Raw genomic sequence first — 15957 nt, forward strand, 5'->3', positions numbered from 1 at the left:
TCAGATTTTAAACCATTTTACTTTTGCAATGCTTAAAGAAGTAAAAATAAAAAAGTAAAAATAAAAAAATACGTCAGTAATGATAAGTTTATGAACAAAATGTCTCTAAGGAAAACAATTCTAGGCAAAAGGCAGTTAAGAAAAAGAAAGCCTATGGATGTGTAAGTCTTTATGCAATGAACGCTGTGTGTGCATCTTGAGGTATCTGAGAAATCCAGTGCTTTCATCAGTAATGTATCTACCCTGATCTACAAAGCTCTGAAGTTTGCCCTGAAGTTTCTAAGTCTGAATGTCTGCTAGTCATGTTATCTTTGCACTTTTATGTCAAGCCTTAGTTGTTGCAATGACAGCTGACTCCTTTTAGAAAGGACCCTACCTGTCTTCTTCCTCCATGTTAGCATGCACCTCTTAGTATTCATAGGCTTCAGCAGATAGCCCAGTGGGTTTGGAACCCTTTGACTCATCTACATGTGAAATACGGAACGTATATGAACATATACAGAAGTCAGTTGCCTGAGATTGTCTATTTCTTGCAGTTCAGGCAGTTGGAGATCCTGATCTCTAGTTTATTTTTGCTAAAACCTGCTGAGAATGGTGGTTTGCTGACCAAAAGCATACACACCGTGTTGACATCTGGCAACTCTGCGAAGCCAATCCCACGGTAGATAAACTTACACTGAAATGCACTCTGTGGCACAGGTTATACCTTGCATTCTCTGGTCCTTTTCTGCTTTTCATTCCCCTCCAGAGCACTGGTGAGTTATCCCAGAGCTATCTGCCAGGGAGATCTTGCAGGAAAGTAAATATAGACAGGCTGTAAATCTGGTCTCTGGTCTAACAGGAGACACTTCACAGCTACTAAGGTTAAGAAGTCTACAGAAAAAAAAATAAAAAAGAAATACACTGCCAGCAAATTGAAGTCAGTAGAAAACAGCCCTTAGATTTCCGCTGAGTACCGGTGGAACGTCAGAGGTTGTGCAAGGTTGGTTCGTTGAACATCCAATCTGGTTTTTTTGCTGTGTTTTTGTTTTGAGGGTATTGATGACAGGCTGTAATGCCTTGAATTGGTGGTAGTTTCTGTCATTAGGGTCTCTTATTTTCCTGGTGTCCCTAGCATTCCTCATATACACATTTCTTTTGCCTATGAAGCCAGCTGAAATACAAATACAAGAAAAAGGAATACTATATTAAATAATTTAAAAGAAAATAGTGATAATACAGCTATAAACAATATAAGTTCAATTTGGATAAAGCTTTTTTTCCCCATGAATTGTATCATTTAAATGTTTTCTACCTGAATGTACACATGTGTTGGGCCCTTGCATTTAACTCTGAGATATGGGAGAGATTGGGAAAAAAATATAAAGGAGGATGGAAAAGAGTAAGAAACATAAAGTAACTGTGGGAGGAAAGATGACAGGCCTTTCAGAACAGGCTTTTGTTATTAAAAACAGTACAGCCACACTTGAAGGAAAATAGGGAAAATGCTATCTAAATAAATAAAAGAAGAAAAACTTTTAAGAAATCTGTGTTTACACTGGCACGCGACTGGCCTACACTGCTTTTGACATATTAGGAAGATTTTTGGCCGGGAGCAACTAAAAGCACTTAAAAAGGCATATGTTTCTTTTCAGAATATAAGGAGCTTGGAATGTTTTCTTTAAACAGAATTCTTATAAATCTTTTACTTTTTTTTTTTTTTTTAATTATTATTTGTGTGTGCACATTTCAGAACAATTTCCTTAACTCCGTTCCTCAGACCATTTGAAATAATTATTTTACTGACTATTTTTGCCAATTGTGTGGCCTTAGCTATCTATATCCCCTTTCCAGAAGATGATTCCAATGCCACCAATTCCAATCTGGTAAGTCCTTGATGGTATCTAATCTTATTCCTTTGAAAGTCCTTTTTAGAAGTCTCCAGAGAGACTGCTGAAGTTAGAGAGCATAGATATATCCACCAGAGATGAAAGCATAATAAGGTAAAAATTGGTTTTGAGTGCTAAGTCTTCTCTATTCATGTGAGCACCTGTTTCAATTGAGCTGGCTTTAGGATTGGTCTGAAAACCGTGCGGGTGCTGGATTTGTGATGTTTTGGCTAGCAAATTTCTGCATGCTGCAAAAATGCTTGGTAAGTTGAAACTGCAGGTGTTTGCGGACAAAATCCTTTAACTGAGGATTATATGGTGTTTTTGCCTTTCAAAGTGCTATTGTGAAGTTGAGGCAGTCCTACTGCCAGGTGATGCCTGGAAGCACAGCTAGATGACTAATTTCTGGGAAGTGCATTAATGCGTGCATTTCACACTGAGATACGTGTTTTGTTGAACAGTATGGTTTTTTTCTTTTCCTTCTTGTGGGGGGAATACAGCTGTTCCTATGCCACTGCTGATGATAATGCTGGTAATTTAGGGTAGAGAAAGGAGAGTGTTTACTTTTGGCTTAGAATGAAGTCATAGTGAAGAATTCTGTTTGGTAAGGGGACGACGCAAAACAGTTCTGGAAGGCGATTCACTGAATTAGCAGAAAAACATTTTTTTTCCTCCCAAATATGTGAACAAATCTCCTACTTGTGTGGCTGGATCAGAATGAAAACTTACTCCCAAAGTTTAAGAGCTGGATGTTATTTCTTGGTTAAAATTTACTGAGACATAAGAATTTTTAGAGAAGCAGAAGAGGAAAATAAGGGCCATTTTTCCAAAGTAGGGATAGTTAGTGTGGCTGACAGACACTGTAATTAAAATGATCCATGCTGTACTCTGGATATAAGCCATTTGATTAAATATCTCTTGAAGTTGTGTAAAATAAATTGCAAACTTCAGGACTTTTCTGGAACAAATTATTATTTTTTTAAATGAGTCTATGGGCAGAGCTTTTCCATAGTAACTCTGTAGAGAAGTTTAAAAACAGAAGCAGGAGGAGAAAAGAGATTGTTAACTTTTTAACTATTCTCTATATTTACAGTTAATTTCAAGTACAGTCTGGGTTGGGGAAATTTGTGGTTTGATGTCTCTTGTTTGCTTCCATCTCTATGCTAGGCCTGATATAGTGCTGAACAGTGATGAACCACAGTGTGTACAGTTAGAACATCTCAGTGTGGCACCTTTCAGAAATTGGTACATTTTAATAAAATCGCATATTCAATTATTCCTCTGGCTATAAAAGGCAGCATGTTGTTTATTGCTTGTTCTGACTTGCGAGGTTTCAAGAGAAAAATTAAGCAGAGTTAAGGTCAGAGGATGTCTAATTTGTCTTGAGCTTAATTAGGTGTGGGTATTTCCTTATTTAAATGATGAGATCTCTGGCTAATACCGGGTTCAAACAACCTCATAATTGAATGAGGTATACTGAAACTGCTCTGTTCTTAGAAAATACATGCAATTTGTGAGCTGTGTTGATTTCTGAGTTTGTTTTCTGAGGCATTTTTTACCTCACTTGTTCAATCCCTCAAAATACCCTTGTTAGTTGTGAGTAGGATTTAAAACCAAAACCAGAGAAAGCAACCAAATGATTATAGGCTCAGGAGATTTTGGAAGTGTTACTGCCTTGAGGATGAGGCAGCACAGTTAATTGCTCTAACAAGATGTTTCAGAAAAGCAAAGGGATAAAGTAAACCGAGGAATTTATTCTTTGAGCCTCAATGAAAAAAAGTAATGAAAAATGGAAAATGGAGTACTTAATATCCACTGGCCTAGGAGGGGTTTGCTTTGGTGGAATTAAGACTCTGTTCTGTGTTATAGGTTAAATCCTAGAGCTCTGACTGCCCGGTAGACTTTGGTCCTGTGATCTCAAAAAGGTGTGGATGACAGGACATGGTTGTTCTGAGTCATTGAATTATACTTCATGTTTTGTTGGAATCAATTCAGCACTCACTCTTGCTAGTATTTTTATTGTTGTTGTTGTTGCCGTTTGTTTGTTTGTTTTTGTATTTTTTTCCCCTCAGATTGTTATATTTTGGCAGATAATTCCTTCTGTTGGGAACCAGAATTTTTGTGTATATTTTTCATGGCATTCTCAAACTCTTCACAGGACTGTAGGTAGTTACCAGCAACAGGGAGGGAATGTGGACGCAAGAGGGTGAAACAAGGGTCAAAAAACACTAGCAGTATTTCGGAATGAGATGAAACTCAGATTTAAAGGAAAGCTATTCCAAATAGAATGAACTGCACAAATCTGAGACCTTACTCTCAAATAGCCAAACAATATAAGGAACAGAGTAGAAAGAAGTTGGAGTTGGTGATGTCTTCTTGTTAATTTGTTATACTGGCTTGACATTATTTTCTTTTGACCTGTGAGCATGTATTTTGCAATCAGATTCATTCTGTAGCCATGAAGTCTAGAGCTCCATAATCTGAAACAGGAACGGAGACTGTCTGCAATGCTTGCATGTGGGTTAATAGTGCACACAGATGTGTGTTCTGTGCAGAAGTGTGAGGCTGATCAAACTATACAAAATGTTCCTAGTTGCCCAGGAGAAATTTCATTTCCATTTTGCAATTTAATTCTGTAGTGATAAACCTACCACAGATATTTCCACTTCCCTGGTTTCCTGAGCCATCCATAACTTTCTGAGACAGAAAGGAACCATCTACAGGAAACATATGATGGATAGTAACTTTTATACAGTCTGAAAGTGACGGTTTCCCAGTAAACTGCTGCTTTTCCCTTTAGGTCCAAATATTTCTCTTCTGAAGTTTCATCATAACTTTTCAATGAATATTTTGTTTTAGGTCTAAGATAAAGATTCAAACAATCATTTTTAAAAAGCTGACTGAATAGAGGGCAGTGAGAGAAGACAGGAATTCTGAACTGAGTGTTTTCTTGCCTTTCTGTCAGAGGAGAAATACAGTAATGAAATAATATTTTGATACAGAATTATGATGTCTGTGAATTTCACAGATGTGATCAGACATTGATCCAGTGAAGCATATTCATTTGTGAGTACAGAAACCAGTAATATATGGGCACGTCTCCATTTTCATAAGCCTTGTCTTTAGTTGCAAGCCTTACTCAATGCTATGCCATAGTAATCAGCATTAAAATTAAATACAGAAGTTGCTGCTAAATACGTAATTTTTTTCTTTTAGCAAGGAATTGTGGTTAACTATTATGCATTGATTTAGGACAAAAATCACACATGTACTGACTGGTTTCTTGAGGTATGACTTCCTATAATAATTGCTATAAATTATGAAACCATTTATGTCAAATCTAGGGGTGTTAGCTTGGACTGGGCAGCACTTTCATTTTCACGATGCACAGATGTATAATAAAACCCAGATCCTGTATTTTTATGCTTACTAGAGTTATTTTTGCTATTGGCTTTTAGAAATCTGCTAGAGCAATATCATGTAGTAATAACAAAAGCTTGAAATTGGCTTCAGCAGTTTGTAGATTTTTACTTCTACAACGTGTTGACTGGAAAACTATTAAACTTGTACAAATGGAGGGGATTTGTATTAGCTGCAACATCGTTTTGGTGTTAATCAACTCTGCTGAGGTTTTGCTTAAATTTATAAGTAAAGAAAGCTCATGCATGACCCTGTGCAAAGAGCAGTTATGTATTCTCTTGATGCAGTCCGGAAAATTGGAGCTAGTTGGAGGGAAATTAAAGTTAGCCTGCATGAGAGGCTGTAACTGATATGGAGGCTTTCTGCTTGTTATCCCTGCAATTATGCATTAGAACAGAGATAATGTACATTTAGGAATAAAACTATAGACTGTCTGAGATAGGAAGCTGAGAGGAAAATGCTTCTGTCACTTTACTGGCAATTGCAAATGGCACAAGCCTGGTCAATGTCACAGCATGGCGATAACATAATGAGGTTAAGACCAACGTTTACAGCACATTCTGTGGAAGGCAACTCAGCTGGTTGCTTGTGCCTTGGATAAATAACAGGAGAAAGCTCCTTGTGTTGTTTGGCTAGCTCTAATTCCTTACTACAAGAAGGATATCTCGTCATACAATAGTTAAATTTTAATGAGAGATCTCTTGCATTTATATATCAGGTTATAATTGGATGTCGCATTCAGAGACTGATTTGGTAAACCTGAAATAGGATCCTGTGAAAGAGAAGATGAGATCTGTGCTTGTTTGTTACTGCTCGTGCCAGATGGTGCGAGTGCCAGGCCACGGAAGAGGGCTTTCCTTTCAGAGACGCATGGCTGCTTTATTAGCTGGTGATTTTGGTAGCATCCAGTTCAGTGGGTGATTCCTGTATCAAAAAAGAAAAAAAAAAAGAAAGAAAAAAAAAAAAGAAAGAAAAATTTATCTTTTTGCATTTGCAGCAGACTGACACAGTAAATGTACACGTATTATATTTCTGGATACTGGCATAGCAAACTTTATCCTTTTCTATATGAGAATTCTGAAGCCAGCATATCAAACAGTTGCACTTGTCACCGTTTCTCTTGTGTGAAGTCAGACAATGTTAGAAAGAAAAATGAAGGTGAGGGGGTCAAGAAAAGAAAGCATGTTTTTTCTGGATAAGGAAGAATGCTACACAAAAGCTTTTCGTTTTCTGCTGTCATTGCTATCGTCCTCTTGTGTGACAGCTCTCAGCCACTGAGGAAATGAGATATGCTAACATAAAGAGGTGAGATGAGGGTGGTGTAGGCTGGATACCAAGCTAATAAGCTGTTACAGGTTTACTAGCTTGGGCCACATACCAGTGCTACTACAGCTGGGGGAGGTGATTTGATTTGAAAAGTGAGGAATGAGCAACAAAATCTGGAAGATAGGATATGAGGATGGAAATGGGCTGCAGTGAGGAGAAGGAAAGAGTCTGTTCCAAAAGAATCAGTGAGGACTCAAGAAAGATTGAGAATTGCTGATGTGTATGATGCTAAGAAAGCTGAATACGATTGAATTTAGCTGCAACGTTTCTAAGAGTCCTCAGAATTCCTATCTCTGTCAGGGGGAGGTTGTTACTCAGCATCTCTAACAGCACTGAAGTGCAGGGTTGGAAGAATCAGCACTGAGTGTGAGAGGAAGACATTCAAGCCCATCTGCTGGTTCTGGTATTAGCAAACTGTGGGGCTCTGGGTAAACTGTGGTCTCAGTTTTCCCATCTGTAAAAGTGAGTTGGTTACAGCTTCCACAGTGAAGGTAATCAGTCAGTGCCTTACATCACACAGAGTGTTACGAGGAATACTGTAAAAAAGACTCTTAAGGCAGAAATAATTGCTTTTGAGCCCACTAATTGGAAAGGATAGATAAGAAGTAGGACAGGACTTCTTCCTTTTGCACTGGGCAATACAGATCTTAATTTCTGTGGAGAAATGTACAGGACCGTGTCACCATAATTTGCTTGTGTGTATTGAATTATTTGATGAGGCAACTTCTGAATGTTTAAATTTGCAGCCTTCCTATCATTCCTAATGCAATGGTGTAATTTCTTAGACTTTGTGGATAGGAATCCAGTAAAGCAGAGCTTAATACCTCCGTGTGTTATTAGAAGAGCTAAAATTGTTGGTTTCCCTGCGCAGGCCTCTGCCACTGTGGCAGTAATTGGCAGTAGTAAGAAGTTCTTCTTTGTGGACCAGGTGAAGAAAGAACTGGGAAAGGTTTGCAGGATTCAGAGATGGGTGCCCACAGCAGAGGAATGCTTGGTTCTATACCTGAGTCTGAAAGGATTTTGACATCTCTGGCACATTCTACCAAAAATACCTCCTGGATTTCTCCCCAGCTAAGGTATTGTTGTGTGAGCAATAACTCCTCTTCATTTCTGTCATTTCTATTCTTTTCCTTAACTGGACTTAACACCCATACTTCAAATTTCTTACCTTTCTGCTATTCTCATTAGCCATCCAGTGTTCTGCCCTGCACAGCACTTGCTGCCGAGGACCAGTCAGTCCCAGCCTCCTGCTTCTCTTTATACCAGCTCTTTATTCCTCTCTTTATTCCTTACCCAACCTGTGTTTGTTAGTGCTCACCACCTCTTGTTCTGCTCTGAGATGCCACTCATCTTGGTGTCTTTTTTTTTTTAACGTTCCTTTTTAAAATTCATTATGTTTGCTTTGCCAAGTTGCTTTCCTTATTCTGGCCAAATTTCAATCAAACTTGTCCCTTTTTTTTCCTTTCTTTATATGTGTGCTTCTAACTCTGATCTCCCCTCCACAGTAGTTTCATCCATTACTTGTAGGTCTCAGTTCTGTCTTCAGATTTGGATCCCTGACCATTTCTCTTGTTAAGACTAGTCTTATACTCCTTTCAATTCATAAGTGTCTAAGCAATCCCAATGCTCTTTCTGTATCCTTTCTCCTTCTCCTTTTCCAGTTCCATTCCCAGTGCATTGTTCTCTAACTCTGTCCCTGATTTAGCCTTAGTCCTTTTGCTTTTGAAGTCAGCAGTGTCCCTTCCAGTTCTGTTTGGGTGCCAGTGGCAGAAATACTGAGAGAGCAAGCCCAACTTGAAGTTCAGTGGCTTTACTCCACCTTGATCCCAACTGGTTAAGAGCAGTTACTAAATGATTAGATGTTGTAAGCCTTTGTAGCCCTTGTTCAGCTTTGTGGAAATGACACATGCATTCTGGTCTGCAGAAGCCTTAAGATGCCAGATTAATGTTTGTACTGACAATTTGGGTGTTAAGTTTTAGCAAGTCTCTGCAAAGCCTGTGCAGCTGGAGCTTTTAGAGCCCATCTGGCTAAACTTAAGTGGGAAGACAACACAAAAGATGCAGCCTTGACACAAAGACTGCTAATTTGCCTGTTCATATGACGTTATTGCAAAGTATACTGTCACTAAAGAAAATAGGTGTTGAGGGTTTTTTGACTGGATAAAAACAATGGATATTGTTCAACTGTTTTGGCTGAAATATTGCACAAATATTCAGCCAGAGGCAGAAATCAGACTGGAAAACTATTGTATTAACTGCTGAGTCTAACACAATTAAAAGCAGCTGAGAACAGTATCTTAATAATTTTAGATGTTGGATAGCCTTTACAGAAGTAGTGCTGGAGATCAGCTCCATTACTATCTTTCATATTAAGATATAAAAGTGCCTCACTGAATCATGAGATATTGAAAAGTGTCATAATAGGCTTTCAGAAATAAATAATAAATTATATATAATATTGTAGTGCTATAAAGTCCATTTGTGTTATGCAGCACATAAGGTAGTAAGGAGAAGGATTAAGAAACACAGACCTAGGCAAAAAGTAGGTTTTGGATAGGATATAAAAGAGAAAAATATGCTTTGAGGCAAAATCTGACTATCCGAAGAGGACTGTCCTCATTTAGAGTTGCTGCAGAGGAGGGACCTTTGTATAGACAATGACAAGATCGTTAGAAATAGATACTCCAATTCACTTACAGTAGGAATCTGGAAGAGTAGCTGTGAAGGAAGAGTTCTGTTATGCAAACTAGTCCAAACCCATCAAAATATTTGCTTGAGGAAGGTTGTATGTACTGAGGTAATGTATTTCAAAATTGTAATGGTAAACTTTGGTTCTGATTGATGACAAGTTTATCAGTTTAGTCCAAACAGTGATTTATCCCATTTCTTTAGACAGCCTGGTTACTATTTTTCATTTATTTCTATGATTTCTTTATGAAAGCTTTCTAAACCTCTGACTTACCAAGTATGTATTCAAAATTTTTTTTAAGTGATAGTTATTCCTACTTATAAACCTCATGTTCGCTGTGGGATGCTGTTTTTGTTGTGCTGTTCAGGAACGATAGGGAAAATGTGGAAGCAGGCCAAATAAGAGACTTTTTAAGTGTTGTTGTTTTCACTGTACTTTAATTCCTGTCCTTACAAAAGTAACAATCTTCTAAAAACAGTGGACGTTCCCTAAATGGCAGGTACTACTTGCGTTGTCTTTTTGGTGGAAGTATCGTTATCCCTTTGTAAGCCCATGGGTGGTTAGACTGATTTTTATGAATTCATCAGTATCCTGTTAATGATATTGGGAACAAGCATCTCTGCCTAGAAATTCAGTAGTTTTGTGTAGGATCTTTAGAATCCTTCATGTATCATTTGTAGTATACTACAGTTTTTTTCTTATTCAAGCAAACGTACCATTGACCTCACTGGAGTTTGCATAATTAAATCTATCCACTAATTTATTGTATATAATTCACAAACAACATTTGGAACCTCAGACTTAGCTGACGTCTATGAAATCATTGAATTTAAAAGTGATACTCTTTGAATATGTGTAAACTAGAAAAAAAGCCCAAGAACTTTTAATAATTGCCTTAGAAAGAAAAGAATGGATGTGCTGCTTGCCAAGGGGCAGAAGTGCCAGAAGGGAAGAAAATGTTTTGTATGTCTGTCAAAGTTTTGACTGACTCTTCCTCTTAGGAACAATTCCTATTTTTTCCTCTGTCTTCTAACTCCTAAAATCAGAGGGTTCAAATGTCATAGCAGCTCTTCAGTTCCTCTGGCTGAATGATGGACAGCTGGTAGTTCAAAGCAAGCTAAGACCATCCTTGAATTTCTCCATTGAGAACTGCTGGACAGTTTTAGAAATGAGTTTGTTTACAAGTAATGGAACAAATTATTTTCTGCTCATTATTCTAACCATGAAGAGCCTGTACTTATTAATGCTATTTTTCTGTTAAGAATTTAATGCTGAGCATTCACCAGTTAGGGAAAGACTTCCAGTAAGCAGCAGGAAAATGTTAATTAACATCTCTTCAGTTGCATTTCTGGCAGATGCTGAGAAGCTGACACAGCAGATTCTCCATAAGACATCTTTAGTGACTTGTGTGGCACCTAAACATAGGCTAAGGGGGCTGGGCCATCTTGATTTGCTTGGCTGAACTACTTAATCTATACCTGTAAACTCTTATCCATGAATGACATAAACTGTGGTCTTGATCCTCACACTGGTTTTATCCATGCAGATCGTAGAATCATAGGATGGCTTGGGTTGGAAGGGACCCCAAGGGTCATCAAGTTCCAACCCCCTGCCACAGATCTCGGGGTCTCTTGCAGAATCCTTTGACACAAGGAGCAAACTTGCTCCTTGGGAACTGTTACCTACTTGGAGTGCTAATAGCACTTCTAACCACTGTTTTTTCATCTCTGTGACAGGGGTGGCAACAATTTTAGCCACATGGACTAAATTTGGCAATGGCAGAAGCAGATGCTGACTCCCGTAATATAATCTTTCTAAAAGTGGCATGTACATGGTTCCCCAGCTAGCTGTATTGGCTACTGTGCAACTGTTTTTCAGGCCATCCTGATAAACTTACGCTGATGGAGAGGTTGGGGTCTTGCATTTCTTCCTTTTATGCTGGCTTGCTCTTGTGCACTGCTTGTAAAAATGTCTGTAGCTTACATTAGAAACTGACACAATCATTTTTGCATATGATTATCCTCATCTGGCATGTTGAAATGTACTTTCTAGTTAGTAACAGATTAGGCAAATGTATTACTGTTACTCCTTGATCTGAAGCTTGATGAATGTTTTTTTTTTAATGCATATTTATAAATATATTGTTTCTACTACATACTCTCACACCGAAGTGGAACGTACAGGTTATTTTATTATGATTTTTATTCACAGACAGCCACTTGTAAAAGTGTTATCATTGCATGGCCTTTGTGTTTGTTGCAGTAACTTTAAAACAAAAATCCCTGTTTAAATGAGATTATAAAGCACAAAAATATTAAGATCTATTTGCATAATTGTTTCACAATCTGAACTTGTATTTAAACAAACAAACAGAAAGGTTCTGCTCATTACAGTCATCAAGATAATGTCTGTATCTGAATAAAAGACACACTAATGCCCTTCAGGAATAGCTGGGTGAGATGAAAGACTGCAAGATAAAATAAAAAGAATAGAGAATGAACAGCACCTATTCACCTCCTTTAGCTGTTAACATTGAATCACAACAATGGCAAACTAAGATCTCAAATACATACAATTTTTAGCACTGTATTGACAGATATATTGAGGCATTTAACTATTAAGGATAATTTTTCTGTAGAATAAGAAATTCAGCTGCCTTTGCTCTTCGAAGTCACCAGTGACCTTGCAACAAAATGAAAGAAAACAGGTTTTTAGCTTCCTATCAAATACCTCAGGCGCCTCCTGAGCCCTAGAAGCTAACTAAGCATCTGCTTATGCAAATACTGAGTAATCATCTGCAACTGCAGAAACTGGGCAGTTCTCTATCTGTCACTTGATGTTTTCTGTAAAAGCCAGCACTCTACGTCAAAGTAAGGAGAACAGGTGGTAACAGTTGGCATGTGGATGTAGATATCCTGGGCTGAATGTGCACCTGCTGTGCAGATATTGGGGAAAATTTTCTTCCCCCAACAAGTGATGAGGTGCTGGAATAGGCTGCCCAGGAAGGTGATGGAGTCACCGTCCCTGGAAGAGGTAAAAAACATTTAGATGTAATAAGGTAGTAGGGAAATATTAGTGGTAAGTGGACTGTTGGACTAGGTGATCTTGGAGGTGTTTTCCAGTCTTAGTGACTCTATCAGCAAGAAGCTGATGCATTTCCTTTAAAACAACTAACTTGTATAGTAAGTTTTATAAATAATTAACTGTGATTTATTATTCACTTATCCAACCTGAAATCAGTTTTCTTAGCTGTGAATCAAGTCACTGACATTTTTATAGCTCTTTTCTTATTTAATGTTTTTCACTGTATTCTACATTTGACAATAATACAACTTTTATCATTCTCAGGAGTGTGATAGTTTCATCTTGGATTAAATATATTGTTGTTTATAGAAGTCTGAGCTTCAGTGGTACCTTTTGTTTACTCAAAGTAAACACCTAACACATTCTGTACAACTCTTAGAGAGTTACATCCCAGTCTCAGTCTCTATCTTTCTCAGATATGAAAAAACCTAAGGTATGAATATTAATATCAGATTTATTTTGTCTCAATGTTCTATTATTCCTATGATAAAACCAGTACTGCTGCTGTTTTGTTTTCAGTTTGAAGCATCAGACTGCTGTATGTATTTGATGGCCCATAGGGAAAAAAGAAGAACCAGATGAAGCAAAGTTGAACATTTTAGCCTTCCAGAGGCAGTGAGATATGACAAAGTGTTTGAGTCATTCAGATGATTTTTCCATATGGAAGCATTACGGAGTGAATGAAAAAGAAGGCAGAATATGGCTTAAAAATATTTGTAACTCCTACAGTGTTTAGTCCTGCAAAGTTCTGAGCATGTTGATAGCAGTGGTCTTACAGAGGATGCATCCAGGTATGAGAGATACGAAATTTAAGGGTTTTAAAAGCAGGAGCTAATCTAGAGAAAATGTAATGCACTATTTGAGAGAAGAAAGTGTTGATACAACTATAGAAAGAGTTCTGATAAATATCTCTTGAAATAAATTCAGTTGTGGCTGACAGCTCCTTTTGGAAATGTTTGCTTTTAGTTTTATATTAAAATGATGTAAAAGGTTACCACAAAGATATTTATCCTTCTTTCAAAGGAAGAGATTTCACAGTTTGTATTCAAGCTCCTACTGTGTGCTTTCCTCTTCTGTTCATCTCATTTACTGAAGTCATTTTCCATTTTCCATAGTAGGCAAGTAATATTGTTGGGCCATGGCACTAACTGAAAAGCGTGTGTTTAACACAGTTGGTGTCTTTTATGGTGTCGTTTCCATCCCTCCACTATCCAAACCTGAACAAGCATGGTTCCTAGCCCATGTGTGTGCTGATGTTGTTCTATTGCGCTTGCAGCCTGGAAGGCCAACGGTATCCTGGGCTCCATCAGAAGACAGGTGGCCAGCAGGGTGAGGGAGGTGTTTGTCCTCCTCTGTTCTGCCCTCGTGAGGCCCCAGCTGGAGTACTGTGTCCAAGTCTGGGATCCCCAGCACATGAAGGGTGTGGAGCTGGAGCACCTCTCCTATGAGGATAGGCTGAAGGAACTGGGCTTCTTCAGCCTGGAAAAAAGAGAAGGCTGCAAAGAGACCACATTGTGGGCTTCCAGTATTTAAAGAGAGTTTATTAACATGAAGGAAATCAACTTCTTATGCAGGTAGATAGTGATAGGACAAGGGGGTTTTAAACTAACGGAGGGATGATTTAGATTAGATGTCAGGGGAAAGTTCTTTATGGAGCGAATGGTGAGATACTGGAACAGGTTGACCAGAGAGGTTGTGTGTAACCCATTCCTGGAGGTGTTCAGGGCCAGGGTGGGTGGGGTACTGGGCAATCTGATCTAGTAGTTGATCTAGCAGCTGACAACCCTGCCAATGGCAGGAGAGTTGGAACTTGATGATCCTTGATGTCCTTTCCAATCCACACCATTATATGATTCATTCTATGGCTCTATGAGTAGAATTCAAAGAAAATTTTCATCAGATGATAAAATATAACAACTTAAACATTTTTTTTCTTTTCTTCAAAGAATAATAATTTACAAAGATGGATTTTTGAATCATTAGCTCTACAGTATGTCTTGAAAAAAGCCTTTGTTGAGATACTACATTGAAGTAGAAGTTAGAAGAGCATGGTTCTGCCAGTTTTGGGAGTGCTGCATCCCACTTCAGAGATCTGCCTTTAGGCCTGAGCAATGGATGCTTCTGAGTTGATAGCAATACCCATCACAGAGAGGCTGTGCAGTTGTAAGAGATATGCCTTGTTCCTGTCATTCCCCATCTCTAACAAAAGTACATGCTCACACTGACACAGACGCTCCGGGTAGCAGGCTAGTCTCGAGGCTTCTCCTCGTTGCTGTGTGCAGACACAGCAGCAGCTGTGTGTGTAGGAGGGGTGCCTCTGCCTCTTCCTCTTCCTTGCACCTTCCCTTCTGTCTCCCTGGGATGGGTGGCAGGTCTGCCTGACAGCCTGGCAGGAGGGGAGGCTGTTCAGCTTCAGATGTAATGGCAGAGCAGGTAAGGCCTTTCACTGCTGTCTCATGGGTGACTGTTCTAAGCTTTGATTAGGAATGTGTTGAAAATTGCTGCTAATCGATGCATCTACGTATACGCATATAGTCACAGGAGCAGAGGGCTGAATGCAGCTAACTCCAGCGACATCCATATTGTGCTCTGTGTGCCTTTGGCTACAGAAACTGACGTGCCTTTACCATTCCAGCTCAGAAGGGAAACTGGGCTTGGCAGAGCCTTTGGCCTTTTGAAAGCATGAAAATCTATAGGGAGCTGAAAATGATTCCTCTTTCATTGAACTGCTTAAAATAAAGTGGCCTATGGCCTCTTGAAAGTATGTCCGACCCCGTGGGAGTTTGGAGAGACCAAATGAACTCAACCACTGCAGGATCCAGAGGTGAGTGCAAACTCAAATTGGGAGCCAAACTCCACGGAAGGGACTATAGGTGGGAGATGGTGATCAGCTTTAGTCTTGTTTCTACTGATAGTGTAATTTCAGGCGTTATCTTCAGTAATTCATCTTTCAAGGAAAGATATTTGTAAAGACAATTTCAGTTCTAGTTTAAAACTGTTAAGGAATAATGTAATATGAAAGGAGAATTTTTTACTCTCTTCATACATTGTCCTTCTACTACTATAAATTTGCATCAAGAATGAAAACATCTTTCCTCACTCCATGAACATTATGCTTGAGTCATACCTTGATTATCTTTATAAGGTCTATAACCTTTTCTATATTTTCACTATTTTCTGCTGATACTTCTTGTGTGGTGTTTTGTTGGTTTTGCTTTTTTTGTTTTTTTCTTAACCCTCATGAAGATACTCATCTGAATCACCTGATGAGTATTCTATTTTTGAAGGAGAGACATTAGAGCATGTTCTCACCAATGCTCTCTCTAGCTTGTCATAGAAAGCTGATAATTCTTTTCTGGTTCACTGTTTTTTCTTTGACATCCTAGAATCTTACGAGCCATCTTCTCCAGAAACTTGGCCCATATGCTTGTGGTCAGCAAGACCTTGTTCATGACTGGGAGGCCACACTGAAGAACTGTTGCTATGCAATATTCCATGACAGTTCGATGAGTTTGGCCTACTTTCTTTGGTCCCAGACATACGCCTTTGTTTCTGACTGTGTTGAAACAT

At 38.6% G+C, this 15957-nt stretch overlaps 1 protein-coding gene across 17 annotated transcripts in view; it reads left to right on the forward strand.

Annotated features, from left to right (window-relative positions):
• Window positions 1–15957, forward strand: part of CACNA1C (calcium voltage-gated channel subunit alpha1 C) — a 479128-nt gene that overhangs the window by 74697 nt on the left and 388474 nt on the right. For all 17 annotated transcript variants that reach the window (XM_048945500.1, XM_048945488.1, XM_048945383.1 and 14 more), the window contains exon 3: window positions 1760–1865. In XM_048945500.1, the coding sequence (XP_048801457.1) occupies window positions 1760–1865 (106 nt within the window). The remainder of the gene's footprint in view (window positions 1–1759; window positions 1866–15957) is intronic.

This window comes from Lagopus muta, chromosome 1 (genome assembly GCF_023343835.1).
Source record: "Lagopus muta isolate bLagMut1 chromosome 1, bLagMut1 primary, whole genome shotgun sequence".
Taxonomy (NCBI): Eukaryota; Metazoa; Chordata; class Aves; order Galliformes; family Phasianidae; genus Lagopus; species Lagopus muta.